Raw genomic sequence first — 27541 nt, forward strand, 5'->3', positions numbered from 1 at the left:
TTTACACACCTTTACCTTCATCCTTGACAAAGCATTTGTGTTAGTTCAGGTACAGCTGGTATGTTTACTCCTCCATTGCATAAAGATCTGAAATAACCTTCCTTTTCTGATCTGCTGGGTAGATTCATACTTTCTTGAAGATACCCTCTGCAAACCACTAATTTGTGATGTTTTCTCCAAGGGCCTTGGGGAGCATCAACTACTTCTTCCTCTCTTTGTTCGCATCTTTCACATGTAATTACCTGAGTTCTTACAACACTGTATATGTCTGTCTCAGTATTTTATTTCTGTTAGTATTTCTAGAACCTTGACATTCATTCATTGCTCACTGAATGCCCATGAATGAATGCAATAATTCTGTGAAAAATTACCATTATTACTAATCACTAATTTGAGATTACCTTTTGAATTTAGGATTCCCTATTTTCATTTCCCTTAATGTGGCACCTTGGAAGCATGGATCCCCAAGGACCTCACCACTAGACCCTAACAGATCACAGCAGGACTACAACCTTGTTTTAACTGTTTTCTGTACTCAGTCTTTCCCTGCGGCCAATCCTATGCATAATTTTGAAGATAACCTTCCCTGAATACTTACTCTTATTTAAAGTGGTATAGCAATTCTTGTCACTTGTTTGATCAAATATGAACTTAATATTTCATTGCAAGCTCCTCCTCATATCATGTACTTCACAAACACTATTAATGCATGCACTGTTCTGAGCTGAAGTTTGAGGTGTTCTCCTTGATGAACAGGTTGCTTACACTGAGAAAACCCTCCTTACTGATGGCCTTGAAGCTTTCATTTTGAATTCACTTCCTGATCAGGTCTCCTAATATTCTGTCTTATTTAGCAAATAATGCAGCTTTCAGAACTGTTTCCTCATATACAACTCATGTGAAGTTGTTTTATTCCCCGTTTTTCCATACTGTCTCAAGGGTTAGTTAGGAAAAGAGTGTAAACTTTTTTCTGTACCTCTTCCCTCTCTTTTTTTGCACTTTGCTAGAAACAACATACATAAATTTTCTGTTTCTTTCTTAATTGTGCACTTTGCTAGGTAAATGTACATACCTTTTTGCATTTCTTCCCTCTCTCATTTTACACTTGATTTATTGAAAAATGTTCCACCCACATTTTGTTACTTTATATACACAGGACACCGTGTAACTTCTGTATAAAGGCCTTACTCTCTGTGTTGCCTTCTAATTGTTTCTTTTATGTAAGTTTCAAGCTATATGTTGCCAACTTCACAGCAGAAATGAATTTCTATATGGAAAAATCACTGGAGTGTAGTGGGAATGTACTGACTGATATAGGAGTCCGAAAATTCGGGTCTCAGTCCTGCCCCATGAATCATTTGCTGAAAGTTATCTTCTATGACCATCATTTTCTCCATCTGTGAAACAAACAAACAAAAAAAAACATGGATATTGTGAGAATTAAAGGAGTTATATATAGTGTGTGGGAATATGCTGTGAATTAAAAAAACATTTTAAAAGATTTTTTATTCATTTTTAGAGGGGAAGGGAGGGAGACAGAGAGGGAGGGAAACATCAAACACGCATGGTTGCCCTTGTGTGCCCCCTACTGGGTACCTGGCCTGTAACCTAGGCATATGCCCTGACTGGGAATGAAACCAGTGACCCCTTGCTTTGCATGCTGGCACTCAATCCACTGAGCCACACAAGCCAGGGCTTTTTAAATTAAAAAAAAAGATGTTCTATGAATTTTAATATGCTGATATACGTAAGGTATTTCTTATTAAGGGTCCACATTTCTTTTGCAGGTAGAATCTGCTGTGCACAGATCAGATTGGCAGGAAAGGCTCTCCTAGAAACTTGGCCAAATTTGGGGGCATCATGTTTCCTACAGTTTATAAAGCCTTAGCTGCAAAGTCCCATTCCTCAGCTTGTTTTGTGTTTCTCTTTAGGATAGAACTTCTTACCTTATGATGGAATCTCTAGCAGTGTTTTTCAACGTTTTTAACCTGCTCATCAAACATGCCCTCTTGCAGTCCTAGATCTGCTTTACCAGTATCCGTTGTGACACACCTATGTCCCTGTCATACCTGGAGCCCTCTTTATCCCCCATTGTGCCTACACTTAGTTCCAATGAGCTCTGCTTCCCTTCTGCTGATTCCACGGAGAAACACACTTGCTGGCCTGCCCCCAAATACATGCCTACAGCTGACCTTACCCCATCGATCCTCCAGCCAAACTCTTATCTGCCAAGTGCTGATGGGTGCTGTCCCCACCCACAGCCTGTTACTGCTGCGGTCACAGGCCTCTTGGCAGCCCATGAATTCCCTGTCACAGCAGCACCTTTCCACCAACTCCTGTAGTTCCACCCTCAGCGGCAACCTCCTCCCCCCGCAACTATCGCAGCCCCAGTCTGCCTGCACCTTAGTTCCGGCAGCACCCTCCTCCCTCCCAGCCAGCCCAGGGACCCCCTCTCCAGCTCGCTAACACCTAGAACCACCGTTCCTATGTCCTAAGGCGCAGGTGTGTTCACCAGATTGTAGCATTTGAAAGTGAGCATTTTCTCCCAGCCTCTGTATTCCACTAGATTTTAGCCCCAAACCCTGTGCTCATTCCCTGATTTCGGGGGTAGGGTGAGGCGTTGCACGGCAATATAGAGGAGAATTTGGGAGAGAAAAGTCACAGGCTATGTCTGTGCACCCCAACAGAGCTTGAATGCCAGGACTTGCATCTCTGGCTCCCCCACTCTTGGCCACCCACGACCCCGCCTTGGGTTTCCTCATGCCCAGGGCTCCTATCTTCTGGCCGTTGGGTGGGGGACAGGGTCACCTCCAGGACTAGGCAAGGCCTCTCCCCCTCACACTCGGATTACCCGGCAGGGTGTGAGCATGGCTTCTAAGGGCTCCGCAGTCTGGGCAAGGTGACCAGCTTGTCTGCTGGGTGTAGAGGTGGGGATTCTGTTGAAGACTTCTAGCCATCCAGGCCCCCTGTCGCCTCCAGGGCACGGTGCAATGGAGGCTCTTATCCCAGCCTCTTCCCAGAAGCACATACCCCTGGCTGTTGTGTGTACTGCTGTGCAGATGTGAGGGCGTCTGCGCTCGCAGATGTGTAGGCACGTACGTGTGTGTGTGAATATGCCTGGCTGTGTGCAGACTGTGTGCTTGTGTATGCGTGTGCAGATGTATGTGCGTGCAGATAGATATGTTTGTGTGAGCCAGAGCAGGTTTGTATGTGCGCGCGCGCGTCCCCGCCCAGGCCTGGCGCTGGAGGACCGGGAGGGAGGCAGGAAGGAGGAGTTACGTAGATCTCGGATGAACATTCGGGAGGGACGTGAGCCTATGCAACCCTTCTGCAGGAGCCCAGCCAGAGGTGGCAGAGTGGACTGCACACTGGGCAGACTCAAGGGCGGGAGGCTAAACTGGGTCGGACCGGTACTGAGCGACCACAGTGACCGCGGACCTCCCCTGACCTGACTGCGTTGCTCTGGATGCGGAGCGCGGCCCAGACCCTGGGCAGTGGTGACCTGTGGGCTCCTTCCCATCAGGACTTTGGAAAGGAAGCAGGAGGGGGGGACGGCGCAGGGAACTCTTGAGTCCACTGGAGCTCAGTCCACTATGATCCTACTCTCCTTTTGCTCTGGAAGACGGCTGGATTTCGTGCATCACCCGGGGACGATATTTTTGCAAACATTGGTTTGGATTTTATGTGCTGCCCTCTGCGGAACGGAGCAGTATTTCAATGTGGAGGTAAGGGTACCACGCTGGCGGTCTTCCCCTGGCTGGGCCACCTCAGACACGCTTGATTCTCCCGGGACCGGGCTGCCCAGAGCAGCCGTGGTCTGCATGGTGTCTTTTCCAGCCAGATGGAGTTGTATTTCTCCATCTCATTCATGGATGTGCGCAGACTAGACCAAGTCCGTTATTGCCGCGGCACAAAGGATGCTTCGTGCTGGGCCACAGCGGTGCATCCCCCTGCCACCGAGAGAGGCTGGCGTAGGGCTCAGGGCTAGGGTGAAATTAGGACCCAAGACTGGCTGTCTAGAACCCCTGCTGCGTGGGGCATTGTTCCGGGAACCTTCCTCCAATTCAGTGCCTAACAAAGGAGGTTAAAATCAGAATCTGGAAGGCGCGGGGGCGGGGGGGGGGGGTTGATACTTGCTGTGTTTGATCTCCCACTGCTTTATGACCCAGCACTTGACCAGTCTTTTTCTTATTTAGACCTAAGTAAATGCAGGGGAACAGGAGCTGGGGACGCAAAGTACGTGGAATCAGCTCTTGTTAAGTGTCACCCTCCCCTCCCCCTCCTCAAATATCAAGGTAGCCCAATGTAATAGTTCTCAGGTGTGTTTTTAATTTGATTTCACACTATCGTGGCAAAACAGGGAGGTTTTAGATGGTCAATGGCTTTGCTTTGATAGCTTTGGAAACAGACACAAAGTGGAAGGGAACTTAGGGGTAAGGACTTGCCAGACCTCTGCAGAAGTGACCCTGCTGTCAACTCTGCACCAAAGCTAGTGAGGAATCTGCGTCCTTTTGGGCTCTGACCCACGGTTATCACACACCGTGGAGAAGGCAGGAAGAGGGTCTTGTAAACAAAATAGTCCTTTTCGTTAGGTCTCTGTCTTCTGACATCTCAGTAAAATTAGGAGTAAGTCTGAAGAATCGTTGATTTTTTTTTTTAATCTTGAATTGTTGATCCTTCAAAGCTCACTGTCATTTTGTTGGGAGTGTGGTTGAAAAATTGCAGGACCTGTTGCAGTATGTGAACAGACTTCACTTCATGGAACATATTTACATATGAAGTGTGCCTAAGTGCCATGTGAAAAGGCACATGCTGATATTATTTCTCCGTGTTTACAGAAATAATTTTCAGGGCACCATATTACTTAGTGTGGGTTGGTAGAGAAACTAAGTATTTGAAAAAGTAACAACCATAATGGAATGACTTAAAGAAATTAACAGATGTTAAGAATGATTATATTAAGCAGAAACCCCCATTTGAAAACCACAGTTGTTTAAGCCTTTCAAAAATGCAACTTTATTTTTCTGGATAGGAAGAGAGATGGAAAGGGGATGAATGTCCACACTATTCTTGATAGCAAATTTAAACTTGTGGAATTACATTACACGCCATAGATGAATGTTTGTATCTAATACTTAAGTCAAGAGATAATGCAATGTTGAAATGAAGACATAATTACTTTGTAGACTGCAGGGTGAAAGTGGCAGGTTGTCATTTATAGTGTTATAAACAGACAGTGCTGGTGGTGATGGGGATGAAGTGGGCACAAGGAAGTGCTAGGTTTTCTCTTGCTTGCTGTGGCCTGGGAGGCCTGCCTGCTTGGAAAAGGCTTAGATTGTTTTCTAGACATCCTTGGGGTAGCATTAATGTTTTGGGGCTGAATATACATTTGATTATATTCTTTCATAGTTTGAATCACTTAATTCAATCAGATATTATTATGTAAGAAAAAGTTATGATTTTACCCCCGGAATTTTAATTTTAAATTTTCACGATAGTTTCCTTTTTTAAAGATATATGTGAAAAATGGTTTATAGAACAATTAGCTTTTTCCCAATTTTAGAGCATTTAAGTTATTTCATGCATATTTATTATACAATGTGAAGGTTATGAAAAATGAGGTCTGTGTCATCTGACACCTTAAAAAGCTTTTCTAATGGAGATTTTAGAGTAGATTATGATTCAGTGTATTTCTCTTAACCAGTTTTCTTTAAAACACATGAGCATATCCTTATTTGGGTTAATATACTCCCTGATATATGATGGCAGCCTTTCTTTTTTCTAATTATAAGTGCAACTTTTGGTTAATTCACCATACTGTAAAGAATGTGGGATGACAGAATATTCTCTGACATGAATTTCTGTACAATTCACTTTTATTAGATGCTTCTTTTTGGTAGGAAACACAAATTGAAAACATAGGCCATTACATTTTCTTCAGAAAAAGCACTTAGGTTGTGTTTCTTGTTCGTGGTTGCAAGGCCTACACTGGCAGTGTTTCATTTGATTGATTGTCAAGGACAGTCTTAAAATAATAAACAGTTATGGTAACAATCATGCATGAAGCTCATATGATTGTAATTTTCTTGTAGCAAGCATGATAAGTTGTTATAGTTGGAAGGCAGCTCTGAGAGGTGCTTTTTCTGATGACCACAGAGATTACAAGGCTCTATTTCTCACCCAACTTCACAATTGATGGGATCCCTATCCTTTTTATCTCTGTAATTTAATATTTAAAAAACTGTTCTCCTGGAGGTCAGGAATTGGGTAGAAATATTCATGTTAACCCTTTCTGTCTAAATTTTTAAAGTACAAATGTTCAGAATTGTCCATCTCCAGAATAGAAGATATTTTTAATATGCAGATGAAAACCTGTTACAGAGAGAGAGTGCATTTTGTTATTTTGTTTGTTTGTTTTTGTTTTTAAGAAGCAAAAAGAATATGCACAACTGAGGAAGGGTCATACTCTGCAAGAGATGGAGTTTGCATCTACTTCAAATATTACAGGCAGGCCCTTGGGAATGTCGTATTTTCAGTGCACATCTGTTTAAAGGGTTTTGTATGTCAAGGAGTGGGCCTTTCATGTGTAAGAATTAGTTGGTACACAGGAGAACATTGTTGGTAGTGACTGCAAGGCAGGCTGCTGTCATTGGACAATACTTGTGTCACAGCTGCTCATTGGTTGGGGAGGATAGTGTGTTGGAAAAGAATCATGTTTGAAGCTCTAAAAATCATTTTGTCTGCAAAATAACTTTCTTGTTACAATTTTTACAATCCTGGGCTGGCTGGCTAGCTTGCTTTCCTCTTTCTTTCTTGTATACTGCAAACATTTTTTGTGGTGAAATTTGAAACTGTAGTTCATGATAGTAATAACTTTCAGCTTTAACTCTGATAAGTTATCAAATGTTAAATAAATGAACCATGTTTTTATCTTTTTTTAAACAACAGTACACATTTCTAGTGAGAAAAGTTATTTAAGTTAATTTAATGGTAAAATAAGAACACAATTATCTGAATGATGCACTTATCAAAGCATAAGAAGATGGTTACTTTTTGGACCAAAATCTTAATAAAGGAAAAATGATTTTTTGGTTTTTAATTAAAGAAAGAAGTGAGATTCTGGAGTTCAAAATAATATTTTATGACAAGCACTGTGTTCTAAGTTTTCATTTTTATTTATATATATTTACTAATATATATAAATATATATTTATTTATTTTTGTTTAGTTCATCTGAAACTATTTAAAAGTTCAGTGTTTGCTGGAGTAGCTGTGTGCTGCATGTATATTTGACAGTGAAACACTCCAGAGAGAAAAATTTGTATTTTGCAGATTCTAAAATATCATATGTTGAGGCCACTTTTTTCATATTTGTTTCCTCCTCATGCCTGTGATCAACATTATTTCATTTATTCATGGAAGCATGGTTTCCCCAGGATCTGGTTAGCCTCCTTAAGTGAGGGACACTGTGACTATATCCTGGTCAATGATATGGGCTGTATGAGTGATTATGCTGGTCAATGACAGGGTCTGTGTGAGTGATTCATAAAGGTTTCAATGTGCTGCCAGACCCCAAGCTTTTCTAGTCACCCACAGTATGTGTTCAGGTGCACATAGAGCCTAGGATGTTGATCAGGAGATCAGGAGGCTCCGTGGTCTTCAGTTCCCAGCTTTTCCTGTATGATCCTCCTAAACCTTTTGGCTGTTTAGGGCCTGGTCAGGATGCCCAGACTCAGGTTATTTGTGAAGCCTGTGCAGGCAAACAGATGACAGAGAGGCAGGTTGTCTTCTTATTCCCATGAGAAATTCATAAAGAAGAGCCTACCAAGCTCAACCTATTATACAGCTGGGTTTTCTGTTAGTCTCCTCTCCCTGTCATGGAAGGGCAGAGTTGGCTTCAACAACACTGTTTTTAAATTTTTTTAAATTGACTTTAGAGCTAGGGGAAGGGAGGGAAAGAGAGTGGGAGAGAAACATTGATATGAGAGAGAAACATTGATTGTTTGCTTTTTGTATGTGCCCCAACCAGGGACCAAACGCGCAGGACAGGCACCTGCCGTGACTGGAATTTGAATCCTCAAATTTTCAGTTTGTGGGACAATGCCCAACCAACTGTGCCACACTAGCATGGGCTTTTCTATCTCCCTTCTCCTCTCCTCCCCTAATCTCCTCTTATCTCCCCTTTTCTTTTCTTTCATTTTCTTTTCTTATTTTTTTTGTCCTTCCCTTTTTTTTACTGTTCTTTTTCATGTCTGGAGCCAGATTAAAAGCAACAGACCTAAAGTTTAAATTTTTTCTTATTCATATTATTTTAGGATTATTAACTAGAAAGTTTTAATGCACTCGTTCAGTGGTATGGTTCTTTTCTCTGAAGTTGGTTTCACCAATTACTTCATGCAAATTTATTTTACTGCCTACTTTAAGTGTACCCATTCAGAATACTTGGTAAATAACCAACTGCAATTACTTGGGGACCAAAATAAAAGCCATTGGCCATTTGAATCAATTGGTTAAATTTACTCAGTGTTAGAAGAGAAATATGTTTTCATGATCCTTCAGGAACTTCCTTATCCTTCAGCATGTATTTCAAACTGAGAAAGTCATTTTTTGTTACTTTCCATCACGATTTATTTTAAATATCAGTGAATGCAATCATATACATTACATTTCTTATTGTGGAGTAGTATAGGGATTAAGAACAGCAGAATGCCTGAATTTTAATCTCAGCCCTTTAATTAGCAAGCAAAGTATTAAGTTAACAACAAAAAAGTTAATTAATCTATGCAAGCCTTATTCTACAAATTTGTAAATTGAGGATCCTTACAGTATCTGTCTCATAAAGTTATTTTGATGATTAAATGAAATGTATATCACATTAGATAGATGGATGGATGGATAGATAGATGTATAGAGAGATACATAGAAAGATACAAAGAAAATGATTATTTATAGATAAAAACATGTACTTGCATAGTTAAAATCTCAATATTTTTATTTTAAAAATTTTATTATTTGTAAATATATTTTAAACTCACCTGAGTATATAATTACTGATTTTAGAAAGAGAGGGAGAGACACACACACATACACAGACAGACATCAATGTGAGAAACATTGATTGGTTGCTTCTTGTACATGCCCCAGCCAATGATCTAACCTGTAACCTTTTGGTGTACAAGAAGATGCTCCAACCAATGGAGCCACTTGACCAGAACAAGATGTCATTATCATTAGTAAAAAAATAAATGCTGATTTAAAAAGTAACTCGCATGATATCATCTAATTACATAAAAGTTAGGACATATCAGCTGGCCTAAGAAGATTTTATTTTAATGCCTTTTTATTTTTTGTAAAGTGTAATATACTGAAAGTCAACCAAGCCAACACCAGTTCATTTTCTTCTCATGGGTTTTTTCCTAGACAGTTTAGTTCAGCAATATGATTTTTACATTTTGTTTTGTCATCTGTTACTATCATAGAATTTCAAGTTTAGCTCACACCTTCTTTTGCAAGACTGAGTTTGCTGAATCTGCTCATCTTTCCTAAGACCATAAAAGATAAATAGGTCTTTATGATTTGATGGCCTGTGTTTTTTTCATTGGCTCGAGGCTTACCCACCTCCAATCCACAGAGTAAGATTCCATATATAACTTAAGCCAGCTCTGGATTATATCCCAAATTCAGAGCATAAAAGTCACTTAATTTTTAATTGATAGAAGAAGGAGAGGGATGGGCAAAAAAGATGTTAAAGATTTTTTCTGCAATGACAATGAATTATTTTGAAAAAAGCAATGCTCTTGTCCATGTACCATGATGGATAGAAGATAACTGGCAGTGTAGAGTGATGATCCCAGGACACAGGACAAGACAAGTGGGCTTTAACTTCAGTTCTGCACTAACATAATCTTGATCCTGGGTAAGTCATTTCTTCAATGCTTTTACCTGCAAAAGTGAGAATTCAACTAAACTGTCATGAGAGCTATTTCCAATTTTGAAAATCTACTCTATTTAGCCTCTAGGCTTTAATTTGTGTAGTGAAAGGGAGAAAATTCACTCATTTATTCTGTAACTTTTTAAATCCTCACTCAAGGATATGTTTATTGATTTATAGAGAAAGAGTAAGAGAGGGCAGGAAGGAGAGGGGAGTGAGAGATGGATAGACAGATAGAAGGAGAGAGAGAAATTGATATGAGAGATAAACATTAATTGGTTACCTTCTGTACATGTTCCAAACAAAATTTGAACCCACAGAGCCTAGGTGTGTGCCCTGACTGGGAATCGAACCCACAAACTTTTGGTGTATGGGACTATACTTGAACCAACTGGTTAGCACAGTTGAGCCATCTGGGCATCCTATAAATTTTGAGTCAACTGGATCACAAAGGTGGAGTGTTCATATATTTTTCTGAAATGCACGTAGTGAAATACAAAACGTGTGGCTTCCAGCTAAGGTTTGTCATCATCATCGTTAGTGACGCAGGGTGCTCAATTTTGGAAATAATGCTAGCCTTCTTCTGATAGTAAAAACATTGATAGCAAATTATATGTAATTTTAAAATCAACTTTTTGCCAAGGTAAAAAAAACTTTAAAAATTTTATGTTAAAAACATGGGTTGATTTAAATATATATATATATATATATATATATATATATATATATATATATATATATAATTTATAAGTGGAATTTCAATCATAAAAAATGCAAGTTGGAATAAGACCAAAACCAGATTTTTTTTGGGGGGGTGTGGGGAGGGTCTTGAAATGCAAATCTATTTATCTATCATTGAAAATATAGATATACTTTAAAGTGAAATGAATTATACTGTATGTCCTTGTTGCCCATGTAGAAAATAATTTTGGCACATGGCTCTTTGAAGGTTATTTCTATTCTTAACAACACATTTGACTTTGAATGTAAAAAAAATCAAATTGCATATGTTTTAAAATTATGCAGCTGATGTGAACAGCAAAATATTTCATGCTACAAAGATAAAATACTAAATAACAATATGTGTAACATTTAATTTTTGCCTTCTTTTTCTCTTTATTGGGAAAGTTATTTATAGATTTTGCAGTTATTCATGAAACCACACGTGATGGTTGCTCCCTGTCATTTGGGGCTCTGAAAGGATGTTCTTTGTTCATGTCTCACCATGACCATTTGGCATGGGCATCCTGGGGTCTGGATCTGTGGACTGTCTCCAGGAGCCCCATACCAGGAACTAAGCCAAGAAAGTCAGAGTGATGCTACCTTCTATTAAGTGACCTGAGGTGTAGTATATAAAGGGAGGTTAAGGGGCACTGTTAATCTGTCCACCATCACCAGTGGACTGGAAGGACTTGGTTTCATATCAAGGAGACTGGGGTCAATCGAAGTCTTCAAGGAAATCAGTGAAAGCATAGTTTATGATTTAAGATGTGAGCTGTGTTTTTGAGAGACACTAGATAGCAGTGATTGCATGTTTCAATGAACTGAGAGGAAATTAACACTTTTGGCGGAAGGTGGGAGCATACTGCCTGGGTGACAGTATGACAAAGACTCACTGAGGACTGCTTGCCATGTGCCTCATTTTAGATGCAGAATACGTCAGCAACTATACACTACAGTAACCAGAGTGATTCTTTTATACTTATTTTAAATAAAATAACTGATAAAATAATTGTAGTCTTATGGTTTATTAAAGGTAAGATTAATTTAATTTGATCATACCTCTTAGACTATATAGAGCAAACATCCCATTTTCAAGGCTCTTGAGACTAAAGTTATTTTATTTCTTCATGTTTACAGTAAAACCTTATTGAATAAATATTTTCAACAAAGTGGATTTTAAAATAAAGGTTTTACCCATTTCTCTTTTTAAAAATATGTAAGGAATGAGCCACAGACATGTGAAACAGTGTTTTTTTTCTTTAATGGGAACCTTGCAGATTATTATATGTCTCCGATGGATGGCAGCAGGATAAAAAAAAAAGGCCATTACTAATTCATTGGGGATTGCCAACATTAAGATATTATTATTGGCTGACAAGCATCATTCATATTTTCAGTGTTTTTAATCTGGTCAGTTAACTGAAATATAGAGAAGTGATGTAAGCCATGTTTCTGCAGACACAGAATCTCAGGAGTGATGGTCCTTTGAGTGATGTATTCAGGTGACCAAGCAAACCCCAATGACCTCATCAGGGAATAGGACTTCACATTGGTTTACTTGTGTTTCAGTAAAAGGGCAAGCACAGTCCCTTTTATAAGGCAGCTGGGTACTTTGTTGCATTTAATCTAATGTTCTCCAGTTGCATGCACTTGAGGTGATGTCAGTGGCATGCTGCTGGTGTTCAGAGCCCAAGTCATGTCACTGACTTGGGGGCACTTTTTCCAAGAGAACTTTCCACAGTTGAATTTATACCATGTGTTAATAGTTTCCTAAGGCCTCTAGGAATTGGAAACTTGCATCTGAAATAGGGTCTGATGTCCACGCACTCATCCCATCTTCAGTAGTTCCACACTCATGGTCCTGCCTGCTTCTTCCTGTGGGGTCTAGAGGGACTTCATGTTTCAGTTCTATCATAGATATCAGTCTTGGAAAATGGGGGACATTTCATGAGAAGCCACATTTCCAGCCCCTCTTTCATTGTGAATAAAGTAGAGTGTACTCAGAGTACTTCTGGAATCCAATGTGTGTACAATGATTTGGTCGAAATTGAGCACAAACTTACAAAAACCCCTCTCAGGTACAGATAACACTCATGTGGAAGGCTGAGTACTTTAATGTTGCAACAGCTCAATTCATAAAACTCAGTCAAGCTCTGTCTGAGGATGGATTGATGGGGAGCACTGGCTTCATGGGTGATACAAGAACATTACCTCAGCAGCCTCTGCCTGCTTTTGACTAATTATAAGTGGATTTGTGATATTTATGATTTTCCTGTGGCACAGGTTTGTAATGCCAGCACTGAGACAGTGACAAGCCATCTCTTTAAGTCAGGCTAGGGTATGCCATTCCTGGTGACAACTGGTGTACAGAAACAATGATACACTGGTTTCATTGTCTAAATTAGACAGGGTCAAAATAACCTGGAAAATGGGAGTGCTTGGTATTGACTTTGACTACCTCTTTTTATTGATAATAGAGACATTGTTGATTAACAGTGTTGTCAATTTCCATGTGTGTGATTTGTTCATATACAACTCATTTACAGGTCATTGCAGTCTGTAAGTTAGCCTTGTTGTTTCACTCTCACAAATGAGGACTCCGAGGCATAGAGGTTAGGAGTTGCCAAGGCCTATGCGGAGCAGTCCAGCATCAGCCTCAGGCAGTCTGAACAGCATCAGCTCTCACCCAGGAGTCCAGGTGAGAGAATTAACATCCAGGTTCCAGAACAGTGAGATCCAGCTCCATCACTGGTTTACACAGCACAGTCTTGCATGGTAACAACTAAGTAGGCTACTGTGGGCTTGGGCTGTTGATTTTGTGCTGACCAAGATAATTTTATGATGTTTTCCTTATTGGAAAATTGGCAACCTAGGTTAAATTACATATGCTAGTAAATATGACATAATCTTAGATTACATTTAATATTAAAGTAATCATAATACCACATTCCTTAACTATTTGTCATGTTGCAGTTGACCACTAAATGTGATTTTCAAATGCTTTAGGAAGTCTTGATTACAATACCATATGAAAGGAGAAAAACACTGTAGAAAATTCAAAGGAACACATAGGGCCAGATCTGTGGCTGTTGGGGAAGCAAGTGTATGTCCTATGGGTGTTGGACTTAGATATTTTCATGTGTCACATTGATGGGGTAGAAGCTGCAGGAATGTGTACTTTATTATTGTTAGTATATTTCTTTAATTATAATATAAAGGATAACTTTCTCAACAACAGCTCAATCCAGAGATGGATTAGGTGAGGCACCTCACTGTTTCACTTTGGGTCTGATGTCTGGTGACTGTCTTTGTTGTGGAGCAAATGGAAACTTCAACTTGGTAGTTAACACGAGGATGTAAAAACATTTTTAGTCCCTAAAGTCTTTGCTGTGACAGTTTGCAGGACTCACTTAGTTTACTCATTAGCTTTTGAAAGGGGGACTGTTTCTAAATCAACTTACAAAGGTGAGAATCCAGCTTATTTTATGACATTTCTTTTTGTTAAATATCTATTTGGCTATCTCCCACTTCCTCTAGTGGCAGTTGTCATAAAGTCTGTGTGTGAGAGCTTTGGGAGAAATGCTTGCAAGCTATAATACTACAGTTTAGTAAACTTGACTGAACCAAGTTATTGACCAAGTTCCAGCATTTCCTCAGTGTCTAGAGACAATGACACCCAACTTAAGGGTTGTTAAGATCAAAGAGGTCAAAGATGATGGGCAAAAATAAGTAACCAACTCATGGTTTATGCTCCTCTCTGAAATAACAAAAAAAACCATTTAAACAAGTCACTGGACTTGTAAAAAAATTACAAGTCATTAGATGTCAGGTGATGAACAGTGGTCATCCCTGAGGGATGGGAAACAAATGAGGAGAGCCCTGTGGTTGTCACAATTTATCTTGAAAGAATTAATACTGGGAGCACAAGTTAAGTGGGACAGACTCCCTGAGTAAGGAGATGGAACTGGGAAGATGAAGAGACCATGGTAGTGAGAATTTCACATGTTGGCATATGAGAGGACAGAGTTCCTCAGAGCCAGTTCACTGCAGATATATGGGGAGGTACCCCTGAGCACTCATTTGAGAACTAATCTGCTTATTCCTGTGAAGTAATGGCTAGGGAGCTATAGGGAACTTATCCATGTGGGATGGCAAATGCAGTCCAGCCCTATTGAAAAGCCAATAAGCACATAGCAGCACACAGGATGCCAATCTTTAATTTAACACCCTGAAGTCTGTGCTAATTCTCCCAAGGATGGAAGTGTAACCAGACCAATTATTCTTACCGTTCCCTTGCATTTGCAACATTTTTCCTTGTTACTGTGTAAGAAATAATCAGTAACATATTTCCCATTGCTATATGTAAAAAGTAATTAACTAAAGCAAATTTAGGCATAATGAATGAATACCTTTGATGTATGCTATTAGAAAGCATACATGATGTATGCCAATAAAAGCCTGTCAAGGCAAGGGTCTGCACACTCTTCCCTTGAGAGAGTGGCTGGGCCATCCCTTTTACTCCATAGGACTTGGTAGTCTTTGTGAATTGATCTAGTCTCATCCACAACGCCTAAGATACTACTGGCCAGTGTTCACATGAGGGTTCAATCTATAGCAATAGAAAGCAGTTTCAATCTATAGCAATAGAAAGCAGATCCGTGCTTGGTGTTCACATGGGGCTGGGATAGTATCCATACCATCAGCCAGACTGGGGCCCTTGTCTTTTCCATGGAAGTGGTTGAGTCATCTTCCCCAGCAGTGGAAAATGCTCTGGACTAGAAAATTCTCCAGTCCTGCCTAAAAAGTCTTAGAAGCAGGACATGAAAGGATCAGACTCTAAGGTACTCCATTACTTCCCAGAGCAAAGTTCAACATGATGAACAGAAATACAGAGATATCCAGCACCTCTCAAGTTAAAATTCACAATGTCTTGTATCCAATTTTAAAAAATCACCATGCAAGCAAAGAAGCAGAGAAACACAACTGGGGAGGAAAAATGTTAGTCTGTCCCAACTGAACCAGAATTAGCACAGGTATGAGATTTAGCAGAAAAGAATGTTAACAGTAATTATATCTGTATTTTTTAAAAATTAAGAAATAGAAGATATTGAAAAGGAATCAAATTGAACTTTTAGGCATCAAAATTATAATATGTGAGATTAAAGATGGACTTGAAATTGATGTTACTGAGGGAAAAATGCTAGTAAACTTGAAGTTAGCAATAGAAGTTATTCAGAGTGAAACACAGAGGAAAAGGGATATTTAAAAAATGAACAGAATGTCAGTGGTACATGGGACAGCTTCACATGGCCTGATACATGTGTAATCGGAGTCCCTTCAAGAAAATTACACCATAATCAAATTTCTTAAATGACTGACAAAGAGAAAATATTAAAAAGCAGAGAGAGAAAAATAGATACCTTATATACAGAGGAACAAAAAATGACAATTTTTTGTCAGAAATAATACAAACAAGAAGAAGCTGTATGACATCTTGAAAATGCCAAAAGTAGAAAAAACTGTCAACTTGAAATTTTATACTCAGTGAAAGTATCTTTAAAGAATGACTGAGAAGTGAAGATTTTTTTCAGGCTTACAGAAGCTGAAAGCTTTCATCACCAGTACACTAGCACAACAGGACATGTAAAATGCAGTCCAAAACCTGGAGAAGCCCAAGGTTCATCCACACACACATGAATAACCTACACTGAGCCTTCCGTTTGACAGACAGAGTATGACTCAGTCATGACATAGCATGACTAGCATAGCACAAGCATAGCATGAATGGATCTCAAAAATCACTGTGAGTGGATAGAGCTAGACAAAGGTACACATACTTGAGATTCCATTTACATGACATGATATGAGAAATGGATGCAAACAAATATTAATCTATAGCAATAGAAAGAAGATCGATGTTTTCCTGAGACCCAAGGTGGGTAAGAGGGACTTTGATGGTGGGTGAGGAGCTTCACCACTCTGATTGTGGTGATGGTCTCACAGTGTATGCCAAAACTTATCAGTAGTACATTTAATGTGTAATCCAGTTATCAACCTAAGTTACCTCTGTGGAGACAGACTGGTGAAAGGTAGCTTAACTGAGGTGGATAAAAAATTGCAATAAGCCTACTGATCATTGGGTTGATCAGGGGTTGGTGCTGGGCCATGTCTTGCTCTATAATATTTCTTTGGGCAGTACTGTGGATTCCTATGACTTAAAATACCTACTAGGAGACTGCTGCCAGTGTTTTTTCTCAAGTTCACTTCCCTTTGCTCAGATCTAGCCTGCATTATTATGTCTTATTACCCTCACTGACATGGCATTCTCACTGTGCCCATGGCCCAGTTCTTTCTTCTGTCCACTGAAAGTCTCCTATTAGTGTCCTGGCACCACACACTGCTTTGGTGTTCAGCTTGGAAGAGCTGAACACACCCCCAGCTTCCTGCTCCTCCTTTTGCTGGTTTTAATCAGTTGTCTTCTTTCATAGGAGACACATCTTCAGTGTGTTCACATACTGTGTGTACTTGGCTGCAACCTCTTTTTGAGCTTCTGTATCTGGTCTGGACATCTTATGTCTCCATGGCCAGCTGGACCTTTCATATTTAGTCCCCACCATTTTTCTAGCCTCTGTTCCCTATGATATAGCCTGTTGGTCCTCAGAATAAGGACCTCTGTTTAGGGCTTAAAATTATTGATAACTATGAAGAGTGTTTACTTTGTGGTTTATATCTCTCTATATTTATAGTACTAGACAATTAAATATGTAGAACTTAAAACTATTATGAAGAAATTCATTAAAAAGAATATTTATCTTAATGTAGATAACATGCTTATGAAAAATAAATTTTACAGAAAAATAGTAAAAATACTTTGTTTTACATTTTTCTAAATACCTTTAATAACCGGCTTGACAAAAGATAACTCAATTCTCATATTTGTTTCTGCTTTCACACTTGCAATGTTATAAACCATGGAGTATCTGTCTGTCAACTGCAAGCAAATGAAAATGAAAAGGCAAATTTTATCATATTAAAATAGTTTTGACTTAGCCAAATACTCTGAGAGTTTTAGGACCCACAGAGGTTCCTGGACCAGACTTTGAGGAGCAAGGTTCTAGCAGCCACAAGTGTTTCCTTTTTTCCTCCTTGATATACCAAAGTCCATCTCCCTTAGAGTCCTCACCAAAATACCTCATGTGTTCCTTTTCTCCCCACCTTTCTTGATGCCCCTAGTACTCAGCAGACATCTGGACTGCTCCAGTCCCCATCCTCACCCCACCAAGAATGAGCCCATGATGCTTTGGTAATAACATGCTCTACTTTCTCTTCAAAGTACCTTTCATAATTATAATCACAGAGTATTTTATCTCGCCTCAAAGTTGGATACTGATGTTTGTATATAAGACCAAAGGCTCCCTCTTGAAGTTACGTGGAACATCCATTAATGCCTTATTCAGGGTTAAGACTTGGCACTGGGACACTCAGAAGTCAAATGTTAACTTCCTCAGTGTCTCTGCCTTTCAGTTTTGACCTTCCTATCTCTGAAATCATGGAGGATAAAATCATATTAGCTGGGGGAGAAATTTCAGGGGACTTGAATTAAGTATGTTTTCTCTTTTTTGCTTGGAGCATACGGTTATAGTTAAATTTGTTATGTCAGAGTAATTTGAATGCGTGTGCAGAAAATCTGTTGTAAGGTTTCTGTGTAAATTCATTCTGTCTTTCATAGTTCATTGTGACTTGATGATGAGATAGAGTATACATGCTGTGGTCCCGTGTACCTCACGGCCTAATGCTGCCTTGCACAAAATGGAGTGAGAGCAATAGATTCACTGAGGGAACGAATGAGTTATACCATACCTATTTATAGGTGTTAGTTTCAAGTTTACTATTGGTTTCAGTTACCTCATTACAAATATTTAACTTGTACTTATTAAAAGTCATGTTTATCTTAGTTATTAATGGTTAGCTAGTGAGTAGCCTGCACTAATGGAATTTTTCTGGATATGTCCCTGATGTTACATCAGTTTTTCTAGTGTAAATAAGCATTGCTGTTTTTTCTATTTTTCTTCACTGATAGAACATTTATATTAATACCTATTGACTGGGAATTAAAATTGTTATCACACTGGTCACTTTTTCCAGGAGTGTATATCTGAATACTTAGGGAAAATATAAAACGAAAATAATGTTGTTCAAGTTCAGTGACTTCAGTTATAGTTATTACTATTAATGAACAACAACTTCCCCAGTTTTCAGAAAAAAGTAAAAAGGATTTTGCTTTTATTTCCCTGGACATCTTAATTCACTTCAGTGCATCTTTTGAGTGTATAGATTATGATAACTTGATATGCTTCTACTTTTACATCCAATATCATGTAACACTGAAAGAGTGAATAGTCACCTAATAATTTTAACTTCTTTTAAATAACTTACCTTAAAATTGGATCATGTTTAGTGTTCTAACAGCACACTATTGAAGACACATGAAGAACTGACTCAAGAGATGTTTAACTTTGGTGAGTTTTCTCTTACTGAGCACCTATCTGCAATGGAGCTCAGGTCTTCCTATCTGCACTGCAGGATAGGAACAGAAGGCACAAGACTTTCTTCCGTCTTTTGTTGAAACATGCCCTGTCTGTATGGATCATATCCTTCACAACGGGAGGGAGGTGCAGCACCCTGATTGTTAAACAGTCCTTTACTTAGTTTTGCATTTAAGGGAAAATGAGTCTCTATTATAGTATAACATTGGGAATGGAAAAACTTAATGTGCCCATTGGTTGAGGACAGGAATTCGCCCAAGTCTTATCGGTTTCATCCTGTCATTTTTTTTATACTTCCTTTTTCTCTTGTTGCTTGAGTAACTTCCAGAAATTTTCTATACACACACACACGCATACCCTCACTCAAAATCCATTCATTTCTTCTGCTAAAACACATTACTTAAAATGCTCGGTACATTTTTTGACACGAAAATGTATTCTGGAGAACTTTTTGTATAGAAAAATTTAGTATGTATGGAACAACTTTATACTTCTATGGTAACTTATAACTTACATGAGAATTTACTTAACTATAGCCTTATTGCTGCACAAATAGATTTTTCAAGGTTGTTTTTATCATGAACAATAATTCCTTATGCTTACTTAAGCATATGTGAGTCTAACAAAATTTCTAGAAGTGGGATTGCTTAATTAATGGCTGTATTTATTAATAATTTTGGTGGTCTGCCAAATTGCTGCCCCCAAAATACATTAATTTAAAATTTACCAGTAGTTCCTGAGCATGGTTTAGCTCACACACCCTGCCAGTACTTTAAATTTGTTTCCTAATGTGATGAGTGGAAAATTAATTTTATATAAAATTAATGTCCATATTTGGCATTCTAAAAATACTTTAATCCATTCAATTTTTTTACTATTAGAATTTCTTTTTCCTGCTTTTGTTTATTTTGTCTTTCCTTACTTAGTGATTTACAACAGTTTTATACATATTAACAAAATTGACCCATTCTTTGTCATGCATAATAAAAATAATTATTGATGTTTTGATTTGGCCAATTTAGTTTTTTAGATTGCTCATTTATAATGTGCCTTTTAGTTTGTATTATACTTCCAAAAATCTCCATCATTTCAAAACTAGTTCTAACATCAATTGTTTCTTTCTCCCCCTCCAGCCCCTCTCTCTTTTTTAAATTTAAATCTTGGATTTACATAAAATAATTTGGGGGGAGACACTGAAATTGAAATCCAACACATTTTCCCCCAAACTAACAATGCTTTGGCACTGTATCTTGATTAATTTATCTTTTCCTTGAGTACACTTAGGTCTTACTGAGAACTAGCAACTATAAATTGGCTTCCTACATTTTTGATTTGATCTGATGAACCCTTGTGAGGGTGGAGCAGGTGGCTCTGATGATATACCTCATGTGCTATGGCAGCCACAAGGGATCCCACTTAATGTCAGAGTTGTAAATAGAAATCAGTCTTTTCTGACCACATTCTTTTGTCTAAAGCATCAATTATGCAGCAGGCCCAAGGTCTAGGAGCTTGGACGTAACACTGCTTCTGATAAGGCCAGGACAGGGGTGTAAAAGGAGGAGTAAAGAACTTGAACAAAACACTCAGGGAGTGTTTTCTGCTGTAAATTTGTTATCTACTTGGACACTGTTAATTTTGAATGAAGTTTCAATGAAGAAGAGAAAAGACTCATAATCAAGCACTAGCTGCTCTGGACAACAAAAGACAAAGATGAGAATAAATGAGGCAGAGGTTGGAGTCTATGTGGCTGAGGAAAACACAAGCAAAGAGGATTAAGGTTGGGTTAAAACAGTAATTTTTGACTTATACTCAAGTCAAAACATTTGTGTACTGAACATCTGTGTACTCAAGAGGTGAGAAATGAGCAACTTTTTTCTCCAGAAATTTTTTCACCTGATTTTGAGATGTGTCATCCAAGTGCTTAGGCTATTGTTTTTTGAATCCTATTTTTCCCCTAATCTTGACGAATACTTTTGTAGACAAGGAATCTATGGAACTGGATATTAACTTGACTTTAGAATGGGCATCACAGAATGTTCATGGTGGCAGCTGAGCAGAACCAGGGCTTTGGACATCAATGTTCTTGTGAGAATGATGAAGAAGAGAACAAGTGTCTGAAATGAGCATTCTGCTAGGGTGTCACTGCTCAAATACAGAAATTATCATTGTGCTAGGTGATTGATAGATGTTACTTTATTATATTTCTATTTTTGCCCACTGCTGACAAAAATACCTTGCGAAACAATGACAAGTTTTAGCAATTTTAATATCGATGTATAAGTTTACTATTTATGTATTTCCTAAAAGCCAGTTAAATGGTGCAAAGGGATAGAGAAAATATTAAGACATTACTAAATGATTTCTGAATTCAGACTTTGACAAATTAATTTTGTCTCAAATAATTTTATTGGGGTTATGCTAAGATGTTGATACTGTAGCCGTGAGTCAGTCATCACAGCTCTAGACACTTAAATAAGAGCATCTTTGTTTCCTCTTTGATGAAATGTATCTGTAATGTTACATTTAAACACATTTTCTAACTATATACACACAATGTCATAGCTATGCATATATTTGTGTGTTCCTGCAGGAACAAGAGAGGATATGTATGCATAGCATATGTATGCATACATTGAAAGAGAGCTTTCTGAGTAATTTGGGAAATATTAGCTTTTAATATTCATCTTTGGATTTTTATCTTATTTTTAAACTTTTCAGCAAATAAATCAGAGTGATATTAAATGGAAATAACTGTCTTCATGCTTTCAGGAAAACTGTAACAAGAGCATTGAGACACTTCAGCCCTTAGGACTCTTCCTTTTTGATCTTAAATATAATAGTTATTGTAATTATAAATCTAGAGAGGAAAAGAAGATGACATGGTCGCAGAGTGGTTGAGAGAAGGCTGAGAAAAGCCTTTTCTTCAATCCACACATATTCCCTAGAAGAATTAGAGTTGCTAGAAGGAATACTTATCCTTTTGTTCTAGAACTCTTGGCTGAAACCCAGTGAGAGGGAACCCTAGTCTTTTATAGACCTTGATTTAAAAGAGAGGATGCTATTGTTTTATGGTAAAGTAGAGTAAATTATTTATTAAACTTTAATGACTTAATATCAAGCAAAAATAAACATGGTGATACCTCCTCTCATATTAATTTTTCAATTCCTGTCTTTCTTGGCCTTTAAACACATGCATAGTAAAACTTGTGATTCTTGTTTCTTTCCATCTGCCATTGTTTTGAAGTTATTTTTTTGTGCTTGTGACTGAAGGCATTTCATTAGCTGGAAGAAATTCACTTAAAAGAACAAGCCTTTGATGCCCAGGCTTCTTTTGTCAACCCTAGGGGATACTGAGGCTTATATTCTCTTTCTCTCTCTCTTTTTCTCTTTCTCTCTGTCTGTCTCTCTCTCTAACGAGAGCTAGAGGGATGGATCTATACCATTTAGGTCTCATAATTATTGGGTAATATTTTCATAGAGAAAGCTTGAGTTTTAAACTTGAAGGTGCACAAGGTTTGAGTAGAATTCCCAAAGTTTTCACTTATGGGCTGGGTTCTTTATTCTCTTTATGAAAGTGGTGATTGATCTTGTGGACACACTGGCCTCTTTTCCAAAGAGACCATTTGCATGTGCTGGGCTTACAATTTCCATGGCCTTCACTAGGGGGACAGAAGCCTAGATGTGAGACTGTGCAGTCCAGTTTGTGCTGTATCACAGACACACAGGAATGATGCCATGGCCTGTGCTGGGAGGTGGTCTAAATACACAAGGAGGCCACAGTGAATGCACACAGGAGGGACTGTGCCTGTGTCTGAAGTTTGCAATACAGTTAGTTCATTTACAAATTCAGTCATGGGAGTTAGTGAGGAATAGCTCTGTGGTGAAGAAGAGCTCTTACCTGTTTTCCCAGGTACATATGATTATCTTTTTAAAGTCACCATTTCAGGATGTCTTACAATTTAATAATATTGTTATAAATCACCTCAAACTGACTCATTGAAAGAAGTAATGGCAGTTCAGTTTTCAGGTGACAGACATATTGGTAAAAGTGTGATGGAGAGGCAGATGTGTCTCTGTTGTGTTGTGTGAAAGGGAGATCTGGGTGTTTTATCAAGTCTCCTATGTCCTGAGGAGCAGGGAGTTATGGTAAATGGGCCCAGCTCCTGGGCCCCTCCCTTTCTAGTCTGTTCCTCATAGTGTATTCAGATAGAGGACTGTGGCATGGGGTTTACATTAATTAAAGGGTTTAGAGTTGGCAGAACTTTTTATTTTTTGTTCCTTCAATATCACATTGATAAAAATGGATAAACAGAAGCGTGAAACAGGAATTTAGATAGCCAATCCCCGAAGAGAAGAAGCTAGCCATTAAAAAATGAGCTGATGTCTTTGCAGTAGACTGTCTTTAAACTGGGAACAGATGCCTAAGAGCAGGAGTGTAGGTAAACAGGACTAAGTGCTGCCTGAAGGAGTTCCACTTCATACCTCTGCCCATTGTACCTTCCCCACAATGGAAGGTCATCTCTGTCTCCATTGCCCGCATGCACACTGACTTTAAAGTGTTCAGCTTAAAAAAGAAAAAAATTGGGTTTTTACCAAGAAAGTTGCAATCTACACATATAGTGTTAGAAATGAGCAAAGACAACTTTACCTATAAGTTGTCCATGCTCATTCAGCAGATCTATTTTAAATGAATTTATAATTAGGATTTTAATAAACAGCAGAACTAAATCATTCTCACCTCAGACACAAAAAATAAGAGTTAACTATGTGAGGTATAGATATGTTAATTATGTTAATCTTGGTAATCATTTCACCATGTATGTGTACAGCAAATCATCCTGTTGCACCCTTTAAATTTGTACAATAATGTTTGTCAATTATTACTCAATTGAGATATAAAATATCCAAATTTAAAAAGTAAATAAATTAAATTTGATTTTAAAACTGTGTGCTCATACTGTGTATGTGTTTGAAGTGAGATATCAGTTGTATAGTCATAGAGTAACACTCATGGTTTTTGTATAAGTAGCACTCTGCAAAGACTTGTCATCAGTACCAAAGTTTTGGTCCCCATCTCTTATTGTCACTTGCTATAACATGGAGCTATGGGTCTCAGTGTGAATGGGCTACCTTCAGGGGCAATGGACAGCACTGAATTCTTGCCTCCCTCTCTAGAATGAACATTTCAAGTGGTCTGAGGTAGACCTTCCAGTTCCAGGTTTTGAGAAGTGCCACTTTCCCCCTCGTGGCTGTGGTGTCACCTCAACCTGGCTCTGGGAAGCACTGTTACAGAATCTCCTTAAGGACTATGATCTGAGCAGGGGCACGTCTCTCCCTCTAAATTAAAGGTAAGTTTATTAGCCTGTGATTCTCTGGTTCATCTCTTGTTCCCCTGTAAACTTGGAAGTCACATGCAGAGCATTTTCTATCTCCGAGGCTGCATCTAGAGGTGTGGATGGACCCTTCTCTCACTGTCCCTAACCCTTTTTGTGCGGAAGGGAAGCAGAAATGTGCTAGGGCCAAAGTTTTACCAGAATGTACTCACAATGTTCCTGCTATGTTTGTTCTCCTGTTTTCCTAAAGCTGACCTGCAGTGGCCTCCCCTCATCTCTCTTCACCTTCTCACCCCTATGCTCAGGCACAGGGAGAATTCAGCTTCCTATTCCACTCTGTTCACCATAACCTCCTTAATTCTCCACCCTTTCTGAGAGGCCTTTGCTTCCTGTATGACTGAATGTGCTGAAGTTAGTTGCATATGGTGGCCTTGTCATATTTAGTTTTGTTGAGTATTTTTTCTCCAGTTGTCTTTTTTTGCCTTGAAAAATAGCCAGTATTTATTAAACACTTTGCAAATTTGCCAAACCAGTGCTAAATGTTTGATATTATTGTATTCCATTTTTAACTTTCTCGGGTGTATAAAGCATCATTACTGCACTCTTTATACAGACAAGAAAACTGAAGTCACAGAGAAATTTAGAAACTTGCAAATACATGTGAAAACTGATACTTAACTTCAGAAAGTGCAGATGTATAGCACACTGCACGGCACAGAGCTAAGCACCATATGACACTGTGGACCACATGGTACTGGGCACCACATGTGGCACAGAGCACACCATGGCAACAAGTACTACTTGGCACCAAGCATTTGAAAATATCTTTTGATAGACTCAGTCCCTTTGCAAGATGGAGATCCTCACTCAAAAATAAAACATTTTTTAAGGTAAAGGTATGCTCTCCATTGTGCAAGGTTTTCTCTGAAAGTCTCCTAATACAGAATTTGTTGGCTCTGTCTATCCACAAGTGTACTTGTATATCACCTTTCTCATACACCTGTTCTGTCTTCTTCAACTTTATGTGTGGTGGATTGCTTCTGCCATAGCAGTATGCACCCGGAGTGGTCTTTGTTACTCAGATGTACTTTCCTTCCTAAGCTTTGGAGAACCAGTATTCTAGATTCCAGGGGCAAGCAATCACATATTTATTTATAGATGGAAAATGGGAAGTTGGTCAGCAGCCTATCTTCCAAATAAGAAGAGACTGATTTAAATCCAGGAGTAATGTAGAAGAAGCATGTGCCCTTCTGAATTATGGGTTACCCCTGGGAGTGAGTAGGAGGTTTGGTTCTTGTACACCCAAAAGCATATCCCACAACATGCCCAAAGTTTTGTAAGATGGATGGGATATTGTACCATCAATCCCTTGAAAATAGGAATTGAACCTTAATTGGATGTTTCCCTCCTGTATGTCTTTACAGATAGTGAAAATGTTAGGTTCAATGAAAGGAAACACAAACCCAAACACACACACATGCACACACACAAACACAGAGACACACATATGCACACTCATACGTGTGTGCACACACAGTGCAATTCACACATACACAGGGACACACGCATATGAACAAAATTAATTTTTCTTAAAGAACAATATAAAAAGTTTAGAAACATGGAGATTATAAAGAAGAAAACAACAGTGGCCTTTATTCCTATGACCTTGCCTATTTTCTTTTCAGTCTTCTCTCTATATGGTTGCCCTGGGCTTCCTGCCCCAAGCCACACTGACAGCAGAGTGAGGTCCCTCTGGCTCTCTGAGCAGTGGACCTGCTGGGGGCCATCAGCTGACACCTGTGTCCCACCTTTACCACATCTGTGGGATGACCCTCTTCCTCTCCTTACCTGTAAATGGAAATAGTTTGGTTTCTTGTGTGGCTCTCTTCTAGGCCTGAGTGGGCAAGCTTTTCCATGATCTCTTTTCCCCCCAAGAAGGCGTCTAGTAACTATTTGTTGAATGAAAGGAGAAACACATGTGAATAAAATAATTAGAGAACAGAGAATGAAAAAAAATGCATCTTCATCTACATCTCTGGTTATTTCCTATAAGTAAAGTCCTAGAACATGTAACTACTAAGTCAGAGACGGCATTTTCTATTTAATGCATTAATAAACATTGTTTTCCTAAAAGGTGCCACACATTTTTATGCTTAGAGGAATATGAATATGAGAATTTCTGTCTTACCTCATACTCATCAACATCGATTTCTGTATTAAAAACTCCTTGCCTATTTTGGGGGGCAGAAAAAAATGGACACTCTTTATTTTTACTGTAATGTCATTGCCCTTGAATATGAGAGTCTTAGTGAGTAAGTGGTCAGCAGCTGTGGAATAGTTATCTGCACACCTCAGGGGCATGCTTAATTAACCTCTGTATGAGGTTAAGGAGTCTTAGGATGATTCCATTGCTTGAAATACTTGATGTCGGCAACTGGTTGTCCTCTAATCTAACATCTTGTGCTTTGGCCTTTCTACAAAAACTGTTGTGTCCTGTGCAAGATGTGTGCTAATTCCTGCAAATGCTTAATTACATTTGTAAGAACTGTGTTTCATGGAATCTCAGAGACATGTTAATTGCATAATCTCCAAAGCTTACTTGAAATTGTTAGACTTATTGTTGGAATGGTTATCTTAGTTGTTTCAACCTCTGAAATATATGATGTTTATTGACAATGAGTATATGACTGCCCTGGTCACACTCAGCAGACTTGTGACTTGAACTCATGAGTCTGTAAGTTAGTGTTGGCCAAGTGCTGCTGTGATGACATTATTTATAGGCAGCCTCGGCACTGAAATGTGTTCATGGAATGGAGGGCTGCATTTCTATACAAGGTCATGTTTGAAATGCATGAATATCATCATTCATTCAAGGAGCTCAGGCACACTCTTAAACTTGATCAACCTGGATATTATTTTCTTTCATTTATTGTTTAAATGACCTTGAGGAAATAATGTAACTACTTTGAGTCACAGTTTCTTTACCTATAAAATAGGGCTAACACTAG

The 27541-nt window shown here is 38.7% G+C and overlaps 1 protein-coding gene across 1 annotated transcript in view; it reads left to right on the plus strand.

The window, feature by feature from the left end:
- The first annotated feature begins 3291 nt into the window (after window positions 1-3291).
- The window catches only part of MMP16 (matrix metallopeptidase 16), a 278762-nt gene continuing 254512 nt past the window's right edge, over window positions 3292-27541 (plus strand). Inside the window, exon 1 of the mRNA XM_037050191.1 lies at window positions 3292-3725. Within this exon, the coding sequence (XP_036906086.1) occupies window positions 3594-3725 (132 nt within the window). The 5' untranslated portion in view covers window positions 3292-3593. The remainder of the gene's footprint in view (window positions 3726-27541) is intronic.

This window comes from Sturnira hondurensis, unplaced genomic scaffold, assembly GCF_014824575.4.
Source record: "Sturnira hondurensis isolate 20B ecotype Veracruz unplaced genomic scaffold, ASM1482457v3 Scaffold0006571, whole genome shotgun sequence".
In the NCBI taxonomy this organism is placed as follows: domain Eukaryota; kingdom Metazoa; phylum Chordata; class Mammalia; order Chiroptera; family Phyllostomidae; genus Sturnira; species Sturnira hondurensis.